This window comes from Vanessa tameamea, chromosome 4 (assembly GCF_037043105.1).
Source record: "Vanessa tameamea isolate UH-Manoa-2023 chromosome 4, ilVanTame1 primary haplotype, whole genome shotgun sequence".
Classification (NCBI taxonomy): Eukaryota; Metazoa; Arthropoda; class Insecta; order Lepidoptera; family Nymphalidae; genus Vanessa; species Vanessa tameamea.
Window position 1 is genome coordinate 8,163,354 of NC_087312.1, and position 26,019 is coordinate 8,189,372.

The 26,019-nt window shown below is 31.4% G+C and overlaps 1 protein-coding gene across 7 annotated transcripts in view; it reads left to right on the forward strand.

Moving 5' to 3' along the window:
- Window positions 1-26,019, forward strand: part of LOC113394476 (neural-cadherin) — a 305,699-nt gene that overhangs the window by 167,375 nt on the left and 112,305 nt on the right. Inside the window, exon 2 of one of the 7 annotated variants that reach the window (XM_064220571.1) lies at window positions 3,698-4,004. The exons of 5 other annotated variants lie outside the window; for them this stretch is intronic. In XM_064220571.1, the coding sequence (XP_064076641.1) occupies window positions 3,947-4,004 (58 nt within the window). In that variant the 5' untranslated portion in view covers window positions 3,698-3,946. The remainder of the gene's footprint in view (window positions 1-3,697; window positions 4,005-26,019) is intronic. One more of the 7 variants, XM_026631799.2, reaches the window with a different exon arrangement.

Below are 26,019 nucleotides of genomic sequence, written 5' to 3' on the forward strand. Positions count from 1 at the left end.
GTAACTTGATTATCGTAATAGGATTTTCTTCCGGTCCGCCATATCCTTGCAATTTTAATTTACTATTTGAATTTATCATTAAAATCGTTCGAATTTCGAAAGTAAATAATCTATTAATATTAAGCGTACTGTTACAGTTTGACCGCAAAATTTAGAGCGTTAATTAAAATATTAGTTTTCAGATCTGGTTTACGGACGAGGAGGGATGAGAGGGACTGTTTAATGGGTGGAATGAAATCAAAAGTGCTTGTAGAGTAAGGTTGTCGTCACGAACCCAGCTTTGTTTGAGGGCCTTTCACGCTACTTCACTACAGACGACCCGCCATATTTGTATTTTGTTCACGGACTTTTCGAATATATTATTTTGTAGGCATTATTGTACAGATGCGCTGGACAGCTTGCTGGTTCTTATTTAACGCATTATATTTATTTATTTGGGAAACAAACAATTATATTAACTCTTTTTGCAAAAAAAAAACAAATATAAGAAAAACATAAATCAATCGAGTTTCTACTTAAAATTAATGACAACTTAAATTAAAAATAAAAACAGAAAGTATAAAGCAAGTAAAACAGTTAAGGTTTAAATAAATTACATAACTGATTTTGAATTTACTTATTTTTAGTTAAATATATCTAATTCTTTACAAGAACACATTCTTTGATTAGTCATAATTACAAAGGGTAAAAAAAAAATATTGGTTTCTCGTCCTCTGGTTATATTGTCCTAAACCTATACTTATAATTGCGGATTTTCTAAAATAATTTATTGTTAGTTTTTTTGCTTGAAAACTTACATAACGTTAGTAGTAATTAACACCAAAAGCATGTTAACATGTTATATAACCAATAACCTCTCTGGGTAGAGAGGCTTTTTAAAGCATGATTTTTCTAAATCGCTGTTAACTGCTCCTGGAACTCAAGTCCGATCAAACTCTCTAAGTTATCGAATTTCATTCTGAATAGAAATAAATATTAACAAAAAAAAAACAACATTTAGAATTTATAGAAAGGTAAAGCTAGTTAGAATTGTGATCAGTTCTCATGAAGTCGGGTTGTTGCATTTGAAATATAAAAGGATATAACGTCTCCACATTTCATATAGTTGCTGAAGCACGTACTTTCAACGCACATACATCAAACTGCATCAGTCTCATATCTCATACGAGCCGTACGTGCACACACATTCGTAAGTAAATATTTACTTTACTTGAAATTCAATGGGTTGTTTCAATTACAATTGAGAATTGATTTAAATCGATATAACGGATTTTATTATAGATTTTTTAAAATAAATATAACATTATTTTATTTATACTTCGTAAACGCAACGTTATTTAATAAATACATCGTACGTTGAAAATTCAGTGAACGTCCTTGAGATATTGGAGTTCTTAATTTTTATTTACGATTCAACTTCTCCTTCGTCGTGAAGGCAAACATCGTTACAATATCTGCATATTATTAAAAAAATTGAACACATATTATATTCCTCCTTTAATGTTAACGTTGCATATTTAAGTAAGAATTTGCCTAACAATGAGATATTTACTCGGTATCTGTTATTATTAAATAACAACGACTACGTATATCCGTTGCAACATATTATAATCTAGTGTTTAGGATTCCTAAATCGGCATCAATATTCGAGTTAATATCGCTGCTGAAATATGTCTGTATTTCAGTACTTACGTAGCTATTAATGCGTAATTTATGCGTGTACGATTAAATCGATATTCAACAAAAGTTTCCTCGAAAAACAATTCTAAGCTTAAATTTTGGTTACGAATTACATAACCATATTTATATGTGTAGTTAGTTTAAGCGTGATATTTATTGATAAATTTCAGTGCACATCAAACATGGATAAGTGTTTTTTTATGCGTACGTGGAGTGTTAAATATTATGGTAGGAAAGGCAAAAATCGAGAGTGATATAATTATCCATAATTATTTCAATGTAGTTTTTTTATTTTCTGTAAATAATAATATACTATTAGCTTTATGTCTATAGGCAATCAGTTATCTCCTGGAAAAGTATAAAGAAAAACATCTTTATAAAATTCCAGGAGATACATTTACTCTTTTGTATTTTGGTAAACGAATCAGTTATTCTATAAACATACTTCTGAGTTCTTCAATCTGTATTACATATCAGTGATCACGTGTTATGTAAATAATATGAGACGTGTGTTATAAATGACATAGTAACAATGATAAACACGATGGCAGCTATAAAAAAAAAATACGATAAATGTATAAAAGACTATAGTTTTCCACTATTGGGCTGAGGCCATCTCTCCCTTTGAGAAAAATATTTTTGGTGTTTATTTCACCACCATGCGACAGAATTTAATTAAAATTTGAAAAAGTTTCCTCACGATGATTTTTTTCTCAGCCGAGCACGAAATGAATTATAAAAACTAATTATGCACGTGAAAATTCAAGGGCGTTGGTCTCATCGGTTAAGATACACGTGTTCTAACGATTGGAACATCGACATAAAATACTATAATATAGTAATTAAACCTGTACTCATTGGGTATTGAAAGGGTTAAAAATTCATATAAATATATCGTATAAACTTAGAGGGCGGTAGAGGCCGATATCGATTTAACAATACCATATATAAATACAATACAATACATAATTATATACAATACACAAGATGCTCTTTATTGTAAACCATCGATACTTATATCTACAAAAGGATGCTTCCTTATCGCTTAAACATATTTTCCTTATAGTATATAATATATAATCTACTTGACTATGTACTATAACTATTCGAAACCGCGGTGTTTCTCGCGTATAGATAAACATGCCTGCTTTGTGATTTTAGTTAACGTCTATAGCTCCGCAAATCAACGGATAGACTAAAAGTTGACAAACTATATAATATTCATTAAGTTTCTTATAACAGTATCGATTTGTTTTTTTTGCGAGTTTGGTGTAAAAGAATAGCAATTATACATACAGTGGCGCCTGTGACTTTTGAATATGCTAAAACGGGATATAGTCGTACGTATGCCAGCTTGCTTTGCAAATGTGCGTTTAGCATTTTTGTTGTTCGAGGCTACGCTTCGCGTTGTCGATCGGTCTGCGCAAACAAAAGAAGACAATTTACATTTTAACCAAGCGATAACTGGGCCCACCTGACTAACTTATTCCAGCTGCGTTTTTAACTTTGAAGTGTTAAATAACTTTTGAAACTTGGGCTAAGAACTTTCGTACTGCTTATATTAGTTTTTAATGCTGGTATTTTTTTATCTCATTCATTTTGTAAATGACGATAAAAAACGGACAAACTCAATAGGAAATTTAGCATAAAATTTGATTTTGACATTAAATCTTATATAATATGATTATTTCTTAAAAATCCGTAAACGTGGTCTAATTTATTGTGATTTATGATAAGCCTAATACTTACAAGTGGAATCATATAGTTTAATTCGACATGAACAATAAAACATAAATTAACAAAAACTGCTATATACATATATATATATATATGTGTGTGTACGAAATACATTCAATAAATAAAGAATACGAAGCAAGGCCTTTAAAGTAAACAGAAAAAAAATATTCCTATATATAAAGTTTTACTTCAACATAATAAGTATTATCTCAAATAAATCACGAGTTAGAGCTTGCATTTATTGCGAAGCTTAAATTAAAAAAGTTACACCAATTTTCAGTGAATTATTGAGCACAGTTGTCTGCCGGTTTCTAGGGAATACCATCGTCGCTCGCGTTTCGCTCAATTTTAAATGGAGGCTTATTCAATCATATACTGGACAGTGATTTACACATTTATGATTAATTATTAATGTGAATATGGTCCAGGCGAGAACATTGTGTAGTTGCTAAATTAGTGATATTATTTGCGGTGGTGCGGTCGGGTGTGATGGCCGGTAATAGTGAACGCGCGCGCGGGAGATTGACCCATGGCTAATTCTCCAGACCTGGGTCTGCTTGCTGCTAGCCTTCTTCGGCTCATAATTGGTGAGTTTTTGTTTACAATTATACAACATACATTTTGATAATTTCATAACAGATTTTTTTCGAGGAAATAAAAAAATATTTCGGTAAGCTTTTTTATTAATAACTTTGTTTTTTTTTTTTATAGCCCATGCATTTTTTTAATCGAAAAGCAAATATTACAATGCGTGTTTTTGTAAGGTTGAAAAATATTTTTAATTTGAATACATTTATCAATTACGAATGCTTCAATTAAGTTGTTTTTTTACATTCATAAATACTTATTAAGAAAATATCCGCCCAGGCTTCGCACGGGTGCAATGCTGATACTAAATATACTACAGAATGTCTTACAACGTTCAAAGTTATTTCAGTCATTAGACAATACAAACAGCTATGTCCCTGAATTTTATATCTGTAATATCTTCGAAAATATTTTCTTAAATTACATGCTGTAAAGGTCCATATTGATTTATATTAAATTCACAATGTATTTAAGTTAATTACATAAGGATTGATGCTTTATTGCTTAAAATCGCTTCGAAAATAAGCCATTATTTCTCGTAAAAAGTAAAGGATAAAAAATGGTTGTTGTGAGTTATCCCTGAGAGATAGACATATACCATCGCAGACTTTTTTGAAGGCCTTTTTAAGGCCTACAATACTGTAGTACATTATTTCGATCGATCTCGTAGGGTTCAGCCAACGTTTGCAATGTAAGCGCAAAAAATGTGTTTATTTACGATATCACTTCGGAAACCTCTAAAATTTTCAGTGTTTCTCTACTATATTGTGCATGTACATATTATACATATAAACCTTCCTCTTGAATCAATATATCGAGTTTGTTTTATACTATGTAATAATATAGGCGTATTCACGGAGGTTTTGTGTATTACATAAATCGTAAGTTTTTTGTGGTCCCATATTCAAAGCTCTATTATTTTAGTATTCTCCAATACACTACAGAATTGATAAAAAGAAGTGCATAGAGAATAACTCAAAAGAAAATTGGTTAGCATTTTAACAATAATGAAATACAGGCTTTCTTATGCTTAACTCAAGACACCAGTTTTTTTACAGATTCTAGACATACGAATGTACATCTCGACAGATATAGATATCAATGTAGTAATTATTATATGGTATGTTTTTATGAAGAGAAATAAACATTATCATTATTTCATCATTTGAGTTTTTTTTGTGAACTGTGTGTTTAAAACGTACCTTGTTCATACATATCTTGTGCAAGTATGTAGACTGTTAGGCAACGGCGACAGTCTTTGCTGTTACAAGTTTTAATCACCCTAATGCATCTAGTTCGCACAGCTTACAAATTCTCGGATGAAAACTATTTTTATGTTTAATTCGCTCACATGACCTAACATTCCCCTGTTATCGCTGGCTGTTAGTGCAAGCTGTGCTTTCTAATATTTTTTCTAGATTGCTACTAAAACAAGTTTGCCAGAATTATAAAACTTTTATGTAATATCGGTATTATTACTCCGGTAAAGTAATATTGTTGAATTTATAGCTCGTATAATATTCAAACATTGGGTTATTTCTTGATATTTCAAATACGCGTATTTTTTTTTTATTAAATAGATACACTGGTAGGGTAATATGACAACATTCATATAACATATAAATCTTTTTTTAATACTCAGTGACAATCATTATATATACACAAGGAGTAAAGGTATACTTATACCACCTAGTTTCCGATCATTCCGACATCGAAAAACACATCCTTACTCAAATAAGATGATATTAATGATAATAAAACGTGGACTTAGTACCTTTTTCTTTCAAGGCAGAAAATAAATTGATTGAAAACGGTGGTTAAAAGTAACTGCTGAGTTTCATGCCGGTTCATCTCGGTATAATCTATCAGAAATTTTATCCAGTACTGTAACATTGCGATTCAAAAGTGCTTTTATGAGCATAGTTGAATAAATAATATTTTGATTTGATATTAATGATTCACCTAATGGTAACTGGCTACCACCTACCATAGACTGAGAAAAATGGTAACTATTTCTTACATCGCCAATAAGGCCTACCACTGAGTAATGTTCTATTACTTGTAATGACCTAAGACCATTGAGGAGTTCTTACCTAACCACTTTGTTACAATCTTCGGGGAATTTTGGAACTTGAAAGCATGAAATGAATTTGTAAATTCTATTCGTTTAAAAAGGTAGAAGCGTGCTGGGATAGCACCTAGCGACTTATATATATCAGCAATCGCATAACGTTGCCGCATTTCTAATATTTCTACATAATATGTTATAATATAATAAGCCGTTCTTCATCGATAACAAAACACATTTAACATAATACATTTGTATATATCTATATACTGTATATATTGTTGTTTAAATATGATTTTATTTTATGCATTTTAGTGAAAAAATTGTGTGTAAGTAATATCTTAATTACGTTACTGCAAAAATACTTCGGTAAATAGGTTTGAGCAATAATAGTCGAAATAAATCCGTAAGCTTATTACCTGGATTTCTGATCGATCTGCGAATGCGATGTGTGTGAAGTAATTGACGTTGTTTCTGAAATTAATCTTTTTATTGAATTTTTCCAATATCTCTTTTAACGAATAAAATTAATTTATTTGAATATCTTTATAAAGTGCCTTGTCTGTTTGTTGATATTGTTTGTATTTTGTATTCTATTCGTAATAATACTTACTTGGAATTATTTTGACGTTATTTGAAAGGTTTTCGGCCATAATATTATTCGTCTTTGAGTTGTATTCATTCTTAGTTCTATATAATACCACAACTGACAAAGTATTAGGTTTAATTAATCCCCTGAGTTATAACCAAACAACAGTCAACTCATTTCTTGTAACTACTGAAGTCGACAAGTTGTTTCTTGAGATATTTCTGTTCAATGTTTATAGACAAACTTAGTTTTCATCTGTTTAGTTTTAGTATACGAGAATCGTCCTCGCTCTCCAAATTTAACTTATGAATAAAAGTAAAAGTAACAGGATCTACTGCTGGAGTGAGGCCTTTGCCCCTGGAATGAGTCCCCTTTCTTTGAGGAGCTAATTCCAATGCGCTTTGGTGGATACGCTTGTGGCATAATTTTATTGAAATTATACACATGCATCCTCACAATGTTTCCCTTCATCGCCGAGATGAATTTTACATACAAACATATTTTTATGATGTGAAAAGAAATCTTTCTAAATATACGTACGAACGTTCTTACAAACATAGTTACGTATTCTTAAAAAACAATCGCTATCTGTGATCACGTTTGCGCTAGTTTGGAAAATCGTGACAGTTATCGAATACGACCTAATAAAAAATAAATAGGCTCACATGTTTGTTCTGCGCCATAAATTATTTATCGTAACAGTCTCTGTAATTTGAAGGTCGCCTGGAAGGAATCGATATTTAGAACAAAGACAGCTTCTTTGGTTTTATTAAGAATAGATTTTGGTTTCTAATTATAAATTGATATGTTTATCTAATACTACTAGAACGGTGTTTAGCAGTTCTAGTGTTTTAGCTGTAGTACAGTCCATGTAACCCTAGATTTGCAAGGGTAGTACTCTAGTGAGTGCAACCTTAACTAGTTAGGCATATAGTTTCGTAGACTTATGAATACTGTTTGGGAGAATCAATCATACATTACTTACATTTACGGTAGCAACACAATATATTTACAATTAGTTTTTGTCCAGGTTGGCCGTAATCATAATTGAAAATTTAAGGCAAACATATATTTTAACGATTATTTATTAGATGTGCCAAGCATTTTGTAATTACTAATAAAGTCCCGAAATCAAATCGAAATTTGGGTCACCAAAAACTGTGATTTAGAAGCAAACTATGTAGAATTACATTATATATATAGATTTATTATAATAAATCATAATGCCGGTTGAATTTGCAATTTCTATTTGTAAATCTTTAAATAATGACGACTTTAAGTTATTATAGTTTTTTAAAGCATTAATTATGATTTGCGAGATTGTCTGTCTTAAATTTATTGTAATACCATGAAAATATATTATATTTTTTTCTAATATATAATCCTGCTGAATTTTTTCACGCGCCAAATTATTTTTCTCCGATCTGGGGTATTTGCTTCCTTAACAAAATATAATCAAGTTTAATCATTCTAAGAAGATTTTAACTTTATATAATTTTAACATAATGATGTATTTGTTTATACTAAGTGTCATGCATAATATATGTTTTTTTCTTAGGCGAGTAATAGGTACAGTGACGTCGAATAAGCATATTAATATTTGAAAAATAATATTATACATAATCATGCAAAAAGTATATAAAAATAATATTTCATTTTCCGCATTAGTATAATTTAGCTGCAGAAATTATAATATACCTATACTTTATCTATCATTTCATAAATGTATAATATTTTGTTACTTGAATATAAATTATTTTCGCTAAATAAACAAAAGAAAAAACAAAAGAGAGCGACTTTTACAATTTAGGTGGAAACTTCATTTTTACCCTTCCTATCTTTCCGAATATTCCGCGCAAGCTACAGTGTGCTGAATAAATATGAAACCTTTGTATTTTATAACAGTAACTGCTGAAAATGTGGTTAGTTTGAAACTAATATCAGAATTACCTGCATGTAGCAGCTGGAACGGTGAGAACGGAGTTTATCGCGCGGAAACCTGGAAACCACCGTGTGCTCTAGATAATTGGTACCATAAATTAACTGTATAAGGTAACGTCAACTGCCAAACTCAGCACACTCGGAACTTTAAAGTTAATTAGCAACTTCGATAGATAATTAATATCTGTGCTTGTTGCCCGTGACACTCGTGAGCTCTTTTGAGGAAAAAATAAGATCGATTTCCGATAAACTATGACGTTTAAAATCACAGTGATCACAAAGTTTCTGGGAAGATATTTGTTAGAATTTTTTGAAAGCAAATATTTTCTACGTATCAGTTATTTAAAATCATGTATTTTTCAAAAATATGTGTATACCTTTTATTTGGAAATATAAATAATTTTGAATTATAAGTAATTTTAATTTACGAAGTTATGTGATGTAAGCCTTAAATAGGCAATAATGTAAAATAATTTTCACATTCCAGTATGGCTTGTCTTTTATATTTATATGCAAATCGATTGTAATTATTTATTTTATTACAATACTTTATTTTAAAAATTGTTCCATCGACGAGAAAGTAGCAGTTCTCAATTCATGGATATTTACAATATATACCTTCCTATGATATAAAATATAAGTTTTACTAAGCATTCATGTATTGATTAGTACATTAACAATTTAATACATTATCATTAAATAAACATAAGTTTTGTTTTGCTCATGCAAACTGCAATTCTAGCAGTACCGTCTCGCGGCAGGTCAAGAGGCTATGACGCGCCCTCGACCCACACCAACTAAGACCTGCTTTAAACTTTCTGAAATACCACAGTGGCTTTCATTAAGCCACGATAAGACTTTAGTCGTCATTTGTGAAAAGTATGCCAGGTAGCGAAAATAATGGGTACTTTGAGATATAACACAATGTATGTATATGAAATTAGTCTAAAATAATATTAGTAGATAATAAATTGTAATATTCTGATTGTATGCAATGCATTTGAATATCATATTTTGAGTATCGCTCGACTGTGTAATAAAGAGCCTTGTGCACATTATTTTGTAATCACAAAGGATTTGAGAATCAGAGAGATAGGATCTGCATATAGTGACGATAATTTGGCCCCTTTGTGGCTGGCATCTAAGAGCTGCTTGTCTCGGGCGCCATCGATTCTCATACAATAAGAGTAGTTATTTCGCTCTCTAAATAATATAATATTTAATAAGAAAGGTCCGTGCCGCCGCAGTCCACTTGCACGCGGAATGTTGATGCGATCTTTTGTATTACCCCCATGAACTTTATTCTCCCTGAGCGACTGCTATAAAATATTGTCCGCATAACTTATCTCTTTCCGAGATTTATTCTCACGAAGTTAAACGTCTACGTAATTTTGAAATTTATTGGTTCAAAGTTTCAGTGCTCTCATACGATTATACGCTTTGTTTTCTCGTGCACTCTACGTAATTATATATAATATGTGTATATATGTGTATATATATATCTAATGGTTTCATTTTACCTGTTTCAAACGAGGTATTATTCAGTGAAACAAACCGGACTCGCACCATATGTGCAACGTACATATTTTTAATTGATATTTGAATTTCGATATAATATTCAAGTCACGAATAATAATTCAATCGACAACTCGTTTTGAATTCTCAATGTGGGTTCGACGTGATGGTCAAGCCAGACTAACAATTCAAATCTATATTGTCAGGATTCAAATCTAATATATTATTTTAGAAAAATAGGGATAGACTCGCATATATTTTTATAAAACTGAGTTATTAACTCTGTTAGTATAAAATATCAAATATAGTGTCGAGGCAACGCACGATTATATGAGTACCTTTGTATGTTAATTGGAAAACTGAAATAATTACGTAGTAATTGAAATTTGCATGAAGCGTAAAGTGTACAACTTAATTTCTTAAGTGGATATTAAGCGCTTATAATTTTTATGTAACCATGTATTTACTATTAGTTTTACTATTTTTAATATATATATATATATATGTTATTTCTCATTATAAATGGTGCCTGTAGTAGCTTAGTAGATTTTATTTTGAGGTCGAGGTTCAAAATTGTAAATAAACGTTACCGGAATTTTTCTATCCAATAATTCCCAGTCGCAACCTGCTACTAACTTGCTCTTGAGCTTGGTCCGCGCACACACTTTTGTACTATTTACTGTCTTCAAACCCGTTTGCTTTGTCTTAAGCGTGAACGAAATGAAAAATTCAAAGTTTTATTTCGATGTTTATAATTACCATTATTATTGTTATATTAAATTTAACGAAAATTATTCAAATGATTTTCTTTTTTGGTAGAAGGTATTATTTACAAAAGTAAGCTATATTTTAGTTTTCGTTTATATATATTGTGTATTTATAAATTATTTGTATATATAATTGTATAGCTTTTCACGTTAGCCAAAAAAGCGTCTGCTATCTCAAATTTATTTTCTAATGTTTGTCAGAAAAATCTTTATATATACGTATGTATTTACACGTACACGAGTGACTTGGTCTTCGTCCATCTTATATCCCACCATAAATGAATGCACTGTAAAATTTGTACACACTTTTCACATGAAGTAAAACAATACTATAACATTAGTATAATTTCAATTTATATATTTTATGTTATTAAAATTTTCTGACTTAAAAGAAAAACGAATTTAATAAAACTTTTACTTCGTAAAAAGATTATTTCAATATGTTTTTTATCTTCCCAACATAAAACCTTAATAATAAAATAAAATTAATAATTACGTTACTAACGATTTTGAACATCAGCACGTGTCGATGTGTGGTTTTGTGCGATAATTCTCTTGAGATTGCATTAGATACTTAAAAGATCATGCACGTAATTTCAATAATAATAATTTATTAAATAACTACCATACATAGCTAAAAATAAATTTCACGTAAATTAATGTGTTTCTCCTGTAATAACTGCCATATAAAATAAAGCTAAGCATGTACTAAATTAAGCAACCGGCTTATTGTCGTTTGATAACTCAACAAGGGATCAACACAAACAATAACAGTTTAATCCTATAAGCGACAATTTGATATATTCGTTTATAGCATATTTCATATTAATTACCAATTTCGTGCAGCGGCTACGGCCAGCTGCGACCACAAACGAGTACTGTGGTGAACACGGCCTGTCCACCTGTCTACGCCAGCCTTTCTGCAAACCAATTACCGCACCACTGCTCTTGATGCGAAGTCATTCCTGATGACGTTCAGATACGGTCTAGAGATATTACAGGCAGCGGGGAAATTACGAACGATTTCGAACGTGATGTAAACGAAATATATACTCGAACAATGTGTTTGTGTTACAGAAATAATATAAATTATCGGGAATACGTGTCGTATCTTTGAACGGTTTTGTAACAATTAATTTGTTGACTTATTCTACAAAAAATCAAAATTGTATTCTTACTCATTATTACCTTCATAATAATGATATATATACGTATATATTTAATTTCGAACCAACTTATACTAACAGCGACATCTATGCCTGGAAGCCCTCTCTGTATGGTTGGTGCTGCCATCTATAAACGTCGTATATTTTGGGTTTCGATTCCTTAACCCTCCGCTAGATGGCCTTGTTTAGATTCTCGTAGCGCCCTCTACGCCAACGTAGCTGAAGTCTACAGTTTTAAAGAATTCCTTGAAGAGAGCTGTGAAGTTTGCTAAATTTTTCCTAGATGTCGCCACCTATTTTTTAGACACAGGTTCCATTCAATAATAGATGTCTGAACACCTACTTATATATAACGATTACTAATTCAATGCTAGACAAAGACTTTTGGTAAGGAGAAATAATTGTAGACTTTTCACCACGTTGCTTTCACTTTGTGATACATGTTGGATTCGTCATAATGTTAAACTTCACCGACGAGCACAAAATCTAAGTTCAAAATCATACTTTTACAAGTGGCTTTGCTTTTATGTAAATATTTTCCCTAACTCAGTGGCGTATCTATGCCAATCCAGCCAAGGGGACCGTGGCGGCCCACAGATGGTACTTTTATTTGTTACACGTTTGTTTTCATAATAGCCAAAGCGGGGCCATTTCCATTTTGCATTGGGAGCCGATAATGCTCGTTACGCTGCCACTACCACCACTGCCTTAACTTCTTGTGGACCACTTAACGAATTTTGATTTGATTTTCAGTAATAGAAACAGCAATAAACGAAAAAGGTTTCTTTAAATTAATTTGTAAATATTTTTTTACAAAATAACTGAAAATCTGTTTTTGTACTGTTGTGTAGATAACGTTGGCTAAATTTTAAGTAGTAAAGTTCTAAAAAAAAATGTATATCTTAAAAGGCCTAAAAAAAGTAGCTGATAGTACCTATCTATATTCTAAGGTAAAGTTTCATAATACCTATTACAAAATATTAAAAAACGGTAGGCTACTTGCGGAGCAATTCTCTTGAATTCATTAATATTATTATGAATAGGTATTTAATATAGATTAAAATTGTCTTTCAAACGGTAACATTCGAATGAATACTTTAAAAGATATCACCATTTCCAGTTTCTGTTTTTGTTTGCTGCGAAACGGATGGTCAGATAACTGTCTGTAAACAAATAAATTTTGATCCTGGCAGTTAAAATTATCCAAAATAAATCTATAAACCGTGGACACATTTTTGTCTGTATTTTTCAATAAAATTATTATTTATTCGTAGTTCATATTTATGACATACTTATATAAACTGATAAATAAATATATGTACATAATATTTTCTTGCCAAGTGCAATTCTCATTTTCTTTATTAATAATTTGCACATTTGAAGTCGGGGTTTCATAACGATAATAACACTGAGTCGTTAGACTCAGTAGTGCTTGCCCGCATTTAAACCCGCAATATTCGATTAAAATTTCTATCTATAGTGCCATCATTTGTGTTTTTTTATTAAAACGTAAACATTAGTCATAATTCTGTTTTTCAAGTTTAGGTGTCTGTTTCCGTTTACTAAATAAAATTAAGATCACTCTTAATAATTATATGAATACGTTATTCTTAGAATTCGAGATTTTACATAAAATTAAAAACGGATAATCAAATCTAGTTTATGCTAATCAACTTTTTTAAAATAGCAATCGAAATATTTCCGATAATGTCTTGTGAAACTAATACGTCTCATTTATTTTAGTTCAGAGTAAATACTTTGAGAGGTCATATTCGATCTTTGTCTTCAATTCTCCGTTGGGTGATCTCTATTGAGGGTTGGGGTCTTTAGTAAAATCTTTTCACCTTTTATATAAAAAAGTTTCTTGGGACAAAATATTCAGGTTCAATTTGAGATGAAATGATGTTTCATTTCATCTCAGTTAATATCAATTTCAGTTTGAATTTTATATGAGTGTTTTTTTTTAAATATGTTTATCTTTTCCTATTAAAATCGTGGTTTAAAATTTTCCCAGTAATCCTTTGAAACAATTTTATCACCGATCTCAAAAAAAAATGTATAAATAAATGAGTATTAATAGTATCGAAATATGTTGTTGATTTTATTTTTATTTCAAACCAATGATTCAGTTTACTTGGAAAGGCTTTGTCCAAGCCCGTCTGAGAAGGTACTATCTCATCATCATATATTGTACCGCTAAGCAGCTTTGCTTTATATTGTTTTTAAGTTTGAGTTGCCAGTGTAACTACAGGCACAATAGACATAACATCTTAGTTCACAGTGGCATAGTTGATGGCATTGTTGATGTAAGAAATTCTTAAAAGTTCTTACGGCGCCAATGTCAATGGGCGTTACTGACCATTTACCATTAGATGACCTATGGTATATATGAGCGCAAGTCGCCATTTATCGGCAATGGCTTAAAATATTAATAATATAAAATAATAATTATATGTTGTCAATTATCATTTTAATGTTTATATTTTATTATGTAAATTTCTAAAACACTATTATGCAATAAATAAAACTTAATTTGGATTCGTCTTGCAGCGCCACCTGTAATGTGTCATAACGGACTATGTACTAAAAATATTATATTATTTTTTAAGTAATTCACTTGTAATTAATTAAGAGCTATATTTAATAATACGAATCAAATAAATATTCATTTTTAATATTACTATATTTTAAGAATGAATTTGCATTAATTTATTATAAAAAGTTGTGAATATCCGTTTGATTCATTCGAAGTGGACGCGTTAGAAACGGGCATTTTTATAGCAATGCCATATTGCATTGACACATTTTTTCATTCAAAAAACATTATTTTTTGATAATAACTAATTTTGCACTAAACAAAAAAGGTTGTAATTTTAATACAAGGTAAGTTATAATTTACACCTTCTGTCCAATTTTCCACCATCTAACAATTTTTTTCACAAAGTTATAAGCAAAAACGCTTTTCACCCTCTCAACCCCCTAGCGTTCACCCCAGAGGGTTGAAAATTTTAATTTGTTATTATTTTAACGTCCCAAACCACATAAAAAAATCATAATGATACTAATTATATATGATACCTTCACGGGCTTTATTGACTGGCCTATCACCGCCGAGCAGGAGATAAATAATAAATACAAATTAAGCACATGAAAATTCAGTGTTTCTTGCCTGGGTTTGAACCCGTAATCATCGGTTAAGATGCACGCGTTCTGACCACTGGGCCTCGATGATTATGTTTTACGTATATAGTAAAATAATTACACAGTCTACAAAGTATTTTATTAAGTTCTGAAACAATTTCTTATTTAATTTATTTAATATTAAAAGTACAATGATCTTCATCAAATTAATAATATTTTAAAAAGTTTTGCGAAGGGTTGAACGCAATAAAGTCGAGTTTAAGTTTTCATCTTAAAACTAGAAAAAGTCTAGTAATTTTCCAGTTATAAAATAATAAATAGGTAATGTCTCGGTACTGGTTTTGCTAAATATTTTTATAGTGTGTTTTTTCTTTACTTTGGGTATTTATTTTGACATAAACAGGGAGGAAATACTAATAAATCGTTTTAGTTATATAATAAACCTCAGTTGTTTCGTTACTGGTGCCAATTCTGCTAATTTGTAATGGTTTCAATACGTTACCGATCCTATTTTGATCCAACTTCGACTGAACCGCAACTGGACCGTTGCGTTATTAGACTAGAAGAAAACAACGGTTACATTCCGATTCGATTGCGATAAAGTGACAAATTGTTATAGAACTGGACTCAAGCTATTACATAAAATATATTTTATGCACACAGTCAACTGTAGTCATGTAATAATACAGAAAACATTAAGAACGTATCGTTTTTATTTTCTACATGATATTAATTATATACAAGGTCAAATTTTACTAAGATTCAAGATTTAATAATTACAGAAAATAATTGAACAAACAACTCTTGTTTGATGCATTTATCAGATGTTCCTTACATTTGGTTAATTTTCTATGTGATATCCGCCATCTTGGATTGTATTTGATATTATTAATTTATGATACGCGGGACTAACTCTAAAGCTGATTTCCCATGGCCTGTGATTTCACTATCTGAGTCGCGACAGCTGGTTTCAAATGTCGAACAACGACTCACATTAAAAGTCAGTAACTTCATAAGCCCGTGTAATCACAAACCGAATGAAATCATCTTTAGAGGAAGGTCGGCGTGTCATTTGTTAAAATTCGTTAAGTAGCTTGAGTTACACGAGAAACGACAAACATACGAACCTATTTAAATAAATACATAGACATCCGAAATCATAACTATATTTTTTGCTTCACCGTAATCGACTTGAAATACAACGCAAGTATTTGATTATTATTTATAGGAAAAAGAACAACCAACATTCAAAAACACATCTCCGTAATTCCCGTTACAACAAAGAGTATTCGACATTTATCTGCAAAGTAATCAATTTATATGGTTATTTGTTTCAGGTAAGCGAATCAACCTTCATTCCTTCGGCTATATTGATACATCAGTTATTAGTCGTAGTCCCGAGATAAAGGTAAGTCAAAAACACACGCGAAAAGCAGCTTCTTCAAAAAAAAAAAAAAAAAAGGAACGTATTCTTTATTTAAAACATACGAAGTACCATTGAAACAATGGTAGTAACAACCCAAGGTATTATTGTAATTTATATATTAAACAAACAAAATGTTATAATATTTGATAAATTATAAAAATAATTTCTAACATTATAATTAATTGTTTTGGTCTCATATCATGTTGGACCTTTTGTTACCATAAAATTTAGCTTGAAATACCAAAATGATAGACTAATTCCGATTCATCTTGTATTTAACATAATGAAAGGCTGGTCGGGACAGTAATAACACGTTATATTTATATCATCTTAAGCACGGACTCGATATTACTATTTCTATATTAAAACTGAATATACAGAAATCATTTTGGGCCATTGTCCTTATATTAATAGTTTAAAATGAGGTATGTTGCTTAATCAATTCTAAAATCGTATCCGTTACTTCGTAAAAACTAATATAATAATCATTTATTTTTAGATTTTTATAACACTGTTTTATTTCAACACAAAATGCCTGTTTTCAAGATTTCCTTTGTACTTTCATGTGCCACCAATTCTTCATATGCCATTTGTAGAGATATAATTATGAATTTTGATGTCGAAATTCTATCTTAGAATTAAAACATTTTATCATGTAAAATATAATTTTATAAATAGAAATAATATTGCTCGTATTATTCTTTAAATGAGTGTGGAGAAGATTCTTTACGGGTCACTTATTTTGAATACATCTCTCTTTGAAAAGCCTCTCGGAAGTATTACTATATTCAAGTTTAAAATTTAAGACTTAAAAAAATATATCTTATAATTATTTACGTTAGATTTGTATTTTTAAAGCAGGAGGTTCTCATTTGTTGTATATATATACATATATATGGCTGTCTCAACTCATTCCCGGGCCCTCGGGCACACGGGGCTATGGGGCCTGATGGACGACCCTTTTGTTGTTTTTTCGACTCCCTTTCCTTACCATTTCAAAATTGTATAATATACAAAATTATTTTTTGTCGTAGGTTGCTCTTTGAACGTTTTACTTCACATAGTCGTACCGCAAGTAAGATTAAATACAAATTTACAGTATAACCCTTTCGAGGGCCCCTGGACAATGGAAGCCCCGAGCAATTGCCCCGGTTTCCTTATGGCATATGATGTTCGGGCAGAAAAAAAATAGTTTATATACATTTTTTATGTTTTAAGACATTTTTATTTATTTGGAGAAATAGTTCATATATTCTTCAGCTCTAAAAACATTTTCAAACGACATGTCCAATGTTAGGAGTATACTTAGCTAATAATTTAAAATGGGTGCGGAATAAATCAGTTCTCGTCTCATTCGTATATCAGTGGTCAATGGTCATGAACAAGCGACCGAGTCCGGCGATTGTTGCGGCCGGACGCTGCTACCATTTCCATGTTCAATGCCCACCATTCATCCTGCCAGCGCACAACGTGAATCGTTATTGGACATTTATCTTGATAATTATTCAATATACGTATTTGCTCGGTTCATTTTTATATTAAACTAAATTGAAGTTTTCATTGAAGGGGTGGGAGGGATTTGATGAAACATAGTATGAGGATAATGTTTTTAGGGTAATGAGACCCTTATAATATAACTCTTGTCGTATGTTGTCCTAATATTCTGGACAAAAATTGCAAATTAAATTTGAAATCAAACTTTTTTTTTGTTCTGGCGTGTATCTACGCTAGTTGGTTGAAAAGTATTCTGCCAATATTACCTTTAAAATACAAATGACAAAAGGTTAATTTTAAATTATAAAATATGTGTTTTTAATTTTTTTAATTATTTGTAACAGATAGTAGATATTATTTTATTTTCGTCGCTAATGATCAATTAAAAACATAATTCTAATACGCCGTTTTGTAACTTTTCTGTAAGTATTAATAATATCAATAAATGTTCGAGATAAAGTTCATAAGGAAGATAAATTATTCATTGAGAATACATATGTAAAATATTACAATTATGTATAACATGATACCCAGCTGATTCGCTACAGCAAACACTTGTACAAAGTTTCATTAGCGAATCATCGACACGATACTCGAGAGACGCAAGTTCGAATTCCCCTGAATTCCAATATTTCGTATAATTTTCATAATTATTGTGTAACTCAAGTGTAGTCTAACATTACGTTCTAATATATATAACATATTGTTCGAAACAGTATTTTGCGTTAATCATTTTAGTGTGTCAATAAATGTGATCTTATTTTTATTATCATGATTATTATTTTCATAGAGAACATTTTTCGTGTGTCAGAGATTACTCCGAACTAATTGGTTACCTCAATATTGCTATCGTAAGTTTCGGACTAAAAGTTTTTATTAAAGGTAGAAAACTCTGATTCTGGAACGTGAGAGGCGTCCTTGATCGGTGCGCATGTATGCGGCGATTGATGACCGGGATCGGCCACGCCTTCTTCCGTTTTAGTAAAACTTAGACTATTTCAAATTTAGTAAAAACAACGAATTGAATTCAACACTAATATTTAAAAAAAATATATTTAAAAATAAATCAGCTAAAATCATACATAAGCCGCAATTACATTACATTAGCAGCCTGTAAATTTCCCACTACTGGGCTCAGGCTTCTTCTCCCTTTGAGGAGAAGGTTTGGAGCATATTCTACCACGTTGCTCCAATGCGGGTTGGTGGAATACACATGTGGCAGAATTTTGTTGAAATTAGACACATGCAGGTTTCCTCACGATGTTTTCCTTCACCGTCGAGCACGAGATGAATTATAAACACAAATTAAGCAAATGAAAGTTCAGTGGTGCCTGCCTGGGTTTGAACCAGAAATTATCGGTTAAGATGCATGCGTTCTAACCACTGGGCCTTCTCGGCTCAATATAATACATTAATTACGAACAAGTCATTCTACATTCTATCTAATGCGCATTTGGAAGTCTGTTTTGGCTTCGGTTAGTATTCCGCTTTTAATAGACTACGACCATTTAGTAGTTTCTAAAAGGAATCGCATTGCAAATCTAGAGATTGTGTGTTCGGTACCAACAAGAGTTTAATTTGATCAGTTAAGTAGGTATACCTTGAAAGCGTAATTATATTTGAACTATTTTGAGTATACGAGTCGAATGCGTTAATGTTACTCAATTAGCGTTGTATGAACTGGCCTACTATTCGAAATAAACTTCATAACTGCTTAATATGAGAATTTTCAGTGAATGAAAATTATAATAAAAGGTTAATATGGAAAAAAACTGGTGTAGTTTTTGTGTTCAACCTTGACGTAACTACAGTACTTGTGGATAAATCTAGTCGGCTCTCGAGCTCTGTTTCGGCGTTCGCGGCCTTTTTCGCATAATTACAGGAATGCATTGTGGGACGACCGCGGCATGTTCGCCGTTTACCGCCGTAATTTGAGCTAAAGTAGAGCCACGGAAAAGCGGAGAAAATAAAGCTTTCACCTGAAAAGCGGTGACATATGTACTTCGTGTATAAAATTTTCAGAATCTATTTTTTAATAATTTATTCATAAAAATTTCATATTAAATTAAATTTTGTTCTCGGCTTACTTTTTAGTTGCCAAACAACTCCCATTCCGAGGTTATTGAACCAGATTATTTTTAATGGTTTATTAAATATAAATACACAGTAAAAACTGAATAAACTGTGTACCTATTTAGATAATCCGTGCCAAAAAAAAATAGTCAAAGTTCCTTTTTTAAAGAACCATGGTTCGGCAGGTATTCTACAATATTTAAAAATATACAGGGTTATTGGTAATTCGACGTATTCCCGTTAGGAGGTGATAGGGGTGATTATTTGCGATAATTTTAATCCCCATATGCATGATGCAAAAGTGAACCATTTTTGAGTTATCGCGTTTTTTAGATTTTTTCAAAATAAGTCCAAAATGCAACTTCAAAAATTTATTTAAAAAAAAGTATCAATTAAAATCTATTTTTTTCTTCTGATTTATAAACGACTTAACACTGGATATTTTTCAATATTTATTTCAATTCAATATGAATGAAAGGTTCACACTGTTCAAAAGATTAGAGATATGATTTGCAATGGTTTCTTTCATAAAAACTTCACCTAGCAATTTTTAACTATGATTTAAATATATTCTGTTCACGCTACTTGGCTCATCTGATGCCAAATGTAAATCATAAACACGCATTGGAAGTTAATATTAAATTTTAATTGAGTTGGATAAGACAAACTAGTTCTGATCCAGCTTGCAAGATTTGACTCAAATAAACAGATATTGCAAGTACGATCAAAGATTGTGAAAAGAGTTACAGTCGACCAATTTTGACGGTTAATAATAAAGAAGTACATTGAAATTTATGGTTTAAATTGATACATATTAAAGAGGAAAAATGTTTTTTTTTATTTTGTATTTATTTAATTTACTCCGTAAACTTTTGGACCTACTCTCATATACCATATATATTTAAGTAGGCATTAAAAAAAGGCATTCAAACTACTACGTACTTTTGAAACTACATACATTTTGCTTGTTCAATATGAAGTTCGGTTTATCGGTTGGGTATGTAGATTATACCTAAAAAATCTAGAGAGAACACAGCCATTACTCAACCAATAGACCAGTCATCTTATCTAAGAGGTATCTTTCCGACCTTTTTGGCCACGCTGCTCATTCTCAATGTAACTCTTCGTTTCGAACCCTCGTGATAGTTAGTCACTAAAACACTAACGCAATGTAGGCAAGCATCATTTCATATACATTTTAGTTTAACAGAATGAAGATAAATTTTTACGATTTCGACTAATAATTGTATCGTTTATCATAACTTACACAATCAAGGTAATTATTTGGTCTTAAAATAGTTAATTCGAAACGAGCTAATGTAAGGCTCATTAACCATGCCACTGTAATCTAATGTAATTTACTGTAGTTTTAATCGATACAATTACACCGCAAACATTTCGGATATAGCGTGACGGTTTATGATGACATGAAATATTGTTATTTCGTACAAAACATCATTGTTAGTTTGAGAATTTATGTGAAATTATTTTCTTCTAACTTTTGAATCGGATTCACCTAAATATATCTCTTGAGAGTTATTAATTGTAGATCACTGTTCCGTACAATTGAGCCTATATTTTATTTAATATTTCATATTATATTTACCAGTATATTTTACGTTACTGTAATAGCGTGTTACATAAAAGGAGCTAGCCAATCAAATTAATTCAATTAATTGGAAATTACGATTTAAAGACTTGTCTATGTTGTATTGTTTGTCGTGTAATGTTTATATAGTTCCATTGAAAATACGGTAAAATCAACATAGAATGAAAATAATATGAAAAATTGTAGAAGCTTCAAGGAGATGTAAATAAATACAGGAAAATGTAATTAAAACCAGCGACAAGTTAATTGGCAACATATATATATATTTTAAATTAGTCTTTTATGTATTGAAATAGGTATGTCCTATTTATTTATATTTTGTTTTTGATCAACTTTTAATTGTATTAATTAGTCATTGTTTATTTCATTCACGAAATTTATTATTGAAATACGAGAAATGCACAAAGGACTATTTTCCTGTAACGTAACAATGAGAGGGACCAGAACAAATGCCTTCCTGTTTATTTTCCTATGATTATCATTTTCGTCAACAACTTGAGTTTGAATAATATGCCTATTCACAACATTATGGTGTATAACACTGAAAAACAATCGCAAAAAGTTCATTCATTGCTTCAGTGGTTGTACCCTTTCAATGATACTAAAATTTAAAAATAAAAGTCAAGTTATTATATTTTTAAACTTAATTAACGCGTTAAATGAGTACGTTATAGGGAATCATAGTCGTAATTTGCAATTTAGTGTCGCATAATTCCATAAAAGGCTATAATCTCTTTGAGTAATGGTAAGCTATGTAATGGCTACTTGGCCATAAAGAGCACCACTCGTGAGCAACACCGGCGGCGATCCGTAGTGAAATACATTACTGAAAGCCGACGCGCGACATGACGGTGGCCAGACCGCGCAGGGCGAGGCTGAACCCATTATTATGAGTTAGTGTGCTTATCAGTGACAGTTTTAAATTCCGTTCCAGTCAACTCTCGTCGTATCTGATGACGCAAATCACGCCCTGTGTTTCCAGCGAGTTAAGGCTGTCTTATTTTTGTAATTTATTTATTTGGCCGCAAGCAATAAATGTTCGAATTTAACGCATCGTTACATCTCGTGCTATATTTCAACATTTCGTGAAAATGTTCGTTCGGTTCAACTCTAATATTGTGTTTAATCTACTCTCTGTTAGGTATTTTCATAACTATATTCATATCCATTTTGTTTTAGCATACAATATTGTAGTCGAAAACTTTTAGGTCTGTTCTGCCCCTTGGCTAACTTTTATCTATCGTTTAATATATTTTAGAAAATTTTGGTTGGATTGGTATAAAAATGTGAATGATAAGAAAGTAAATTCAGAACTCCCAAGTCTCTTCAAACTTAAGATTTTTCTTAGTATTGGATATCCTTATATTTTATACATTACTATATTTTACGTATTGCGTATAAAAATTTTAAAAAGCACCCAAAGGAAGCGTTATTTATAGCTATACTTACAAATAAAATAAAAAAAATTAAAGTAATGTGTATGACCCACTGCTGGGCTAAGGCATTTTTCTCTCGAAGTGAAAGTTTAGAGCTTATTCCACCTCGCTGCTCCAATACGGGCACATGTGGTATTTTCATTGAAATTAGACATATGCAGGTTTCTTTACGATGTTTTCCTTACCACCGAGCACGAAATGAATTATAAACATAACTTAAACACATGAAAATTCAGTGGTGCTTGCATGGTGCACGCGTTCCAACCACTTGGCCATCTCGGCTCATAATTACAAGACTTGCCCCGATATTACACATATCTATATCTGAGCAAAATATGAAAACAATTTATATAATATGCTCTCTAGTACTTTTTATGCGTCAAGATTTGAACTAGAACTCAACAACGATACGGTGCGAACGGAAACAAGACAAACGCTTGCAGCTCGAGTCGCTGCGCACAAAAGCCGTGTTGTGTCTTGCTATACGAAAACATGTCTACTGACCCCGTTTTATCCTCAATGTGCCTTTTGATTTCATTTCGCTTGCAAATCCCTCTGCTACGCGTCCCTCAGACAGTTTTTACGAAATCCTCTACTGAAATCACCTGATGGGAATCAAACAAACAATAAGTATGTTTAATGTATTAACGTATTGTCATATATATCTCAGTATTATTTATTTAAGTTGAAAAAATGTTGCATTAAAGTTCAGTTAATTAAATAATGACTATTCATCCTAAACTATGAACCTTGTTTAGTGTTGAAAGTCAGCGTTAATTAAAAATACATATATCAAGTAACATGAGTTTTGATTTCATTCGCATCTCGCATATTGATTTAATTACCGATTTTTCCGATCGACCGATTTTATATTAATTTGAAACAAAAGCATTTCAATTTAAAACTTAACGATGGTCTATTATCATTTGTGCTGCAAGTATATTCTCTTCTATTAGCACGGCGTTAAGCACATGCTTATATGTCTGAGTATACGGTGAGAATGAGTACATACTCATCGTATATATTACCGCCAAACAGCAATACTTACCTAGTATTGATGTGTTCCGGTTTGAAGGTGTAACAGTGTATCTACACACACAATTGATATCACATCTAGCATCTCAAGGTAGGTGGTGCATTAGTTTTATGAGGAATGATTATTATTTCTTGCAGTACCAAAGGCTACGGGCAGCGGTGACTACTTATCATCGGATGGCCTATTCGCCAGTTCACCTACCTAAATGATATAAAAAACGAAATTAACAAAATATATTCTAATTTAACGTAAACGTATTCTCCAAGTAGACACACACGCACATGTATCCTAATAATGTTTAAATTCGTATGAATTTACGATCATATTCGGAGGTGGAAGTTCAAAAGCTTATTCATAAATTATACCCCGATCCATACTTGATTGCATATAGACTACTTACAGTGGGGGTTCGATTTTATGAGGAGCATCTCAATTTCCTCTCGGGGTGAGCAATTTCCTCGCGTTTGTCGTTTGGCTTGCGAACGGCTAGTCTTTGCGTCGGCGGACGTTACTAGAAAATGCATTCATAAATGCCCTCATTTTTAAATTCTCGAACCACGTATTTTCATCCTTACATTTCACAGTGGATGCAATTACATGCAAAAGCTTATTGTCTAATTGACTTCCAGCTTGCCGTTGGAATCACTCTTGTGAAACATGAAGTGAAATGAATCTTATATTCACTAGACTAGATGTTGCACGGTAATAATTGTCACAAAAAAAATAATAAATGTAATAATTTATTAAATTTTATATTACTTATAAAATAAATCGAGTGTTCAAAACATATAACTTTTAATTATTATTGTGTGAAAACAGCCCCTGTACGTCTGGGTTTTTTTCTACCTCAGTGAGGACCTATTATGGTTTCATAAATGGATAGCTTGTTAAGTAGTAGACAAAAGTAAATAATTGAATGAGATAAATAAAAAACGACATCACCACAGTAAAAGTCAATGCATACAAAATCCGCTTACGTGTTCGACGTACCTCATAATTCTAAAGCGAGGGCTTATTAATATCTATTTTATTGGTGTATTTCGTAGAACACAATATCCGAATCGACGTCGAGAGTTGGCTGTTATAATTAACTGAAACGAATTCCACTTCCTATTCACATAAAGATTAATAAAGATCATAAAAAAGCGTGGCGCTGATACTTGTTGACTTCCAGGCAGGATATACTACATATATATGTAATTGTATTTAACTAATATGACTTTGTATTTTTAAATGTTGAGAAAGAGTAACTACAGAATTTCTTGCCGGTTCTTCTAGGTAGAAATATAATTTGTTAACGAAGAGTGGACCTGCCTAAGTAGAGTTTTCTGGTACCACTCATTCTAACAAACTTGAACATTTTGTATTATTGTATTTGCCGGTATGGAAGCTGAGTACTCCAGCGTAATTTAGTGAACATGGTTGGTAGCGATTGACGATGTCAAAGATGTTAATATTTTAACAATTCCATCGTCCTATAGGAGGTCTTGATCATTAACTTTCATATTTTACTTAGTGGTAGGGCTTTGTGCAAGCCCGCCTGGGTAGGTACCACCCACTCATCAGATATTCTACCGCCAAATAACAGTACTCTGTATTGTTGTGTTTCGGTTACAAGGGTGAGTGAGCCAGTGTAATCACAGGCACAAGGGACATAACATCTTAGTTCTCAAGGTTGGTGGCGCATAGGTGATGTAAGGAATGGTTAATATTTCTTACAGCGCCTTTGTCTATGGGCGGTGGTGACCACTTA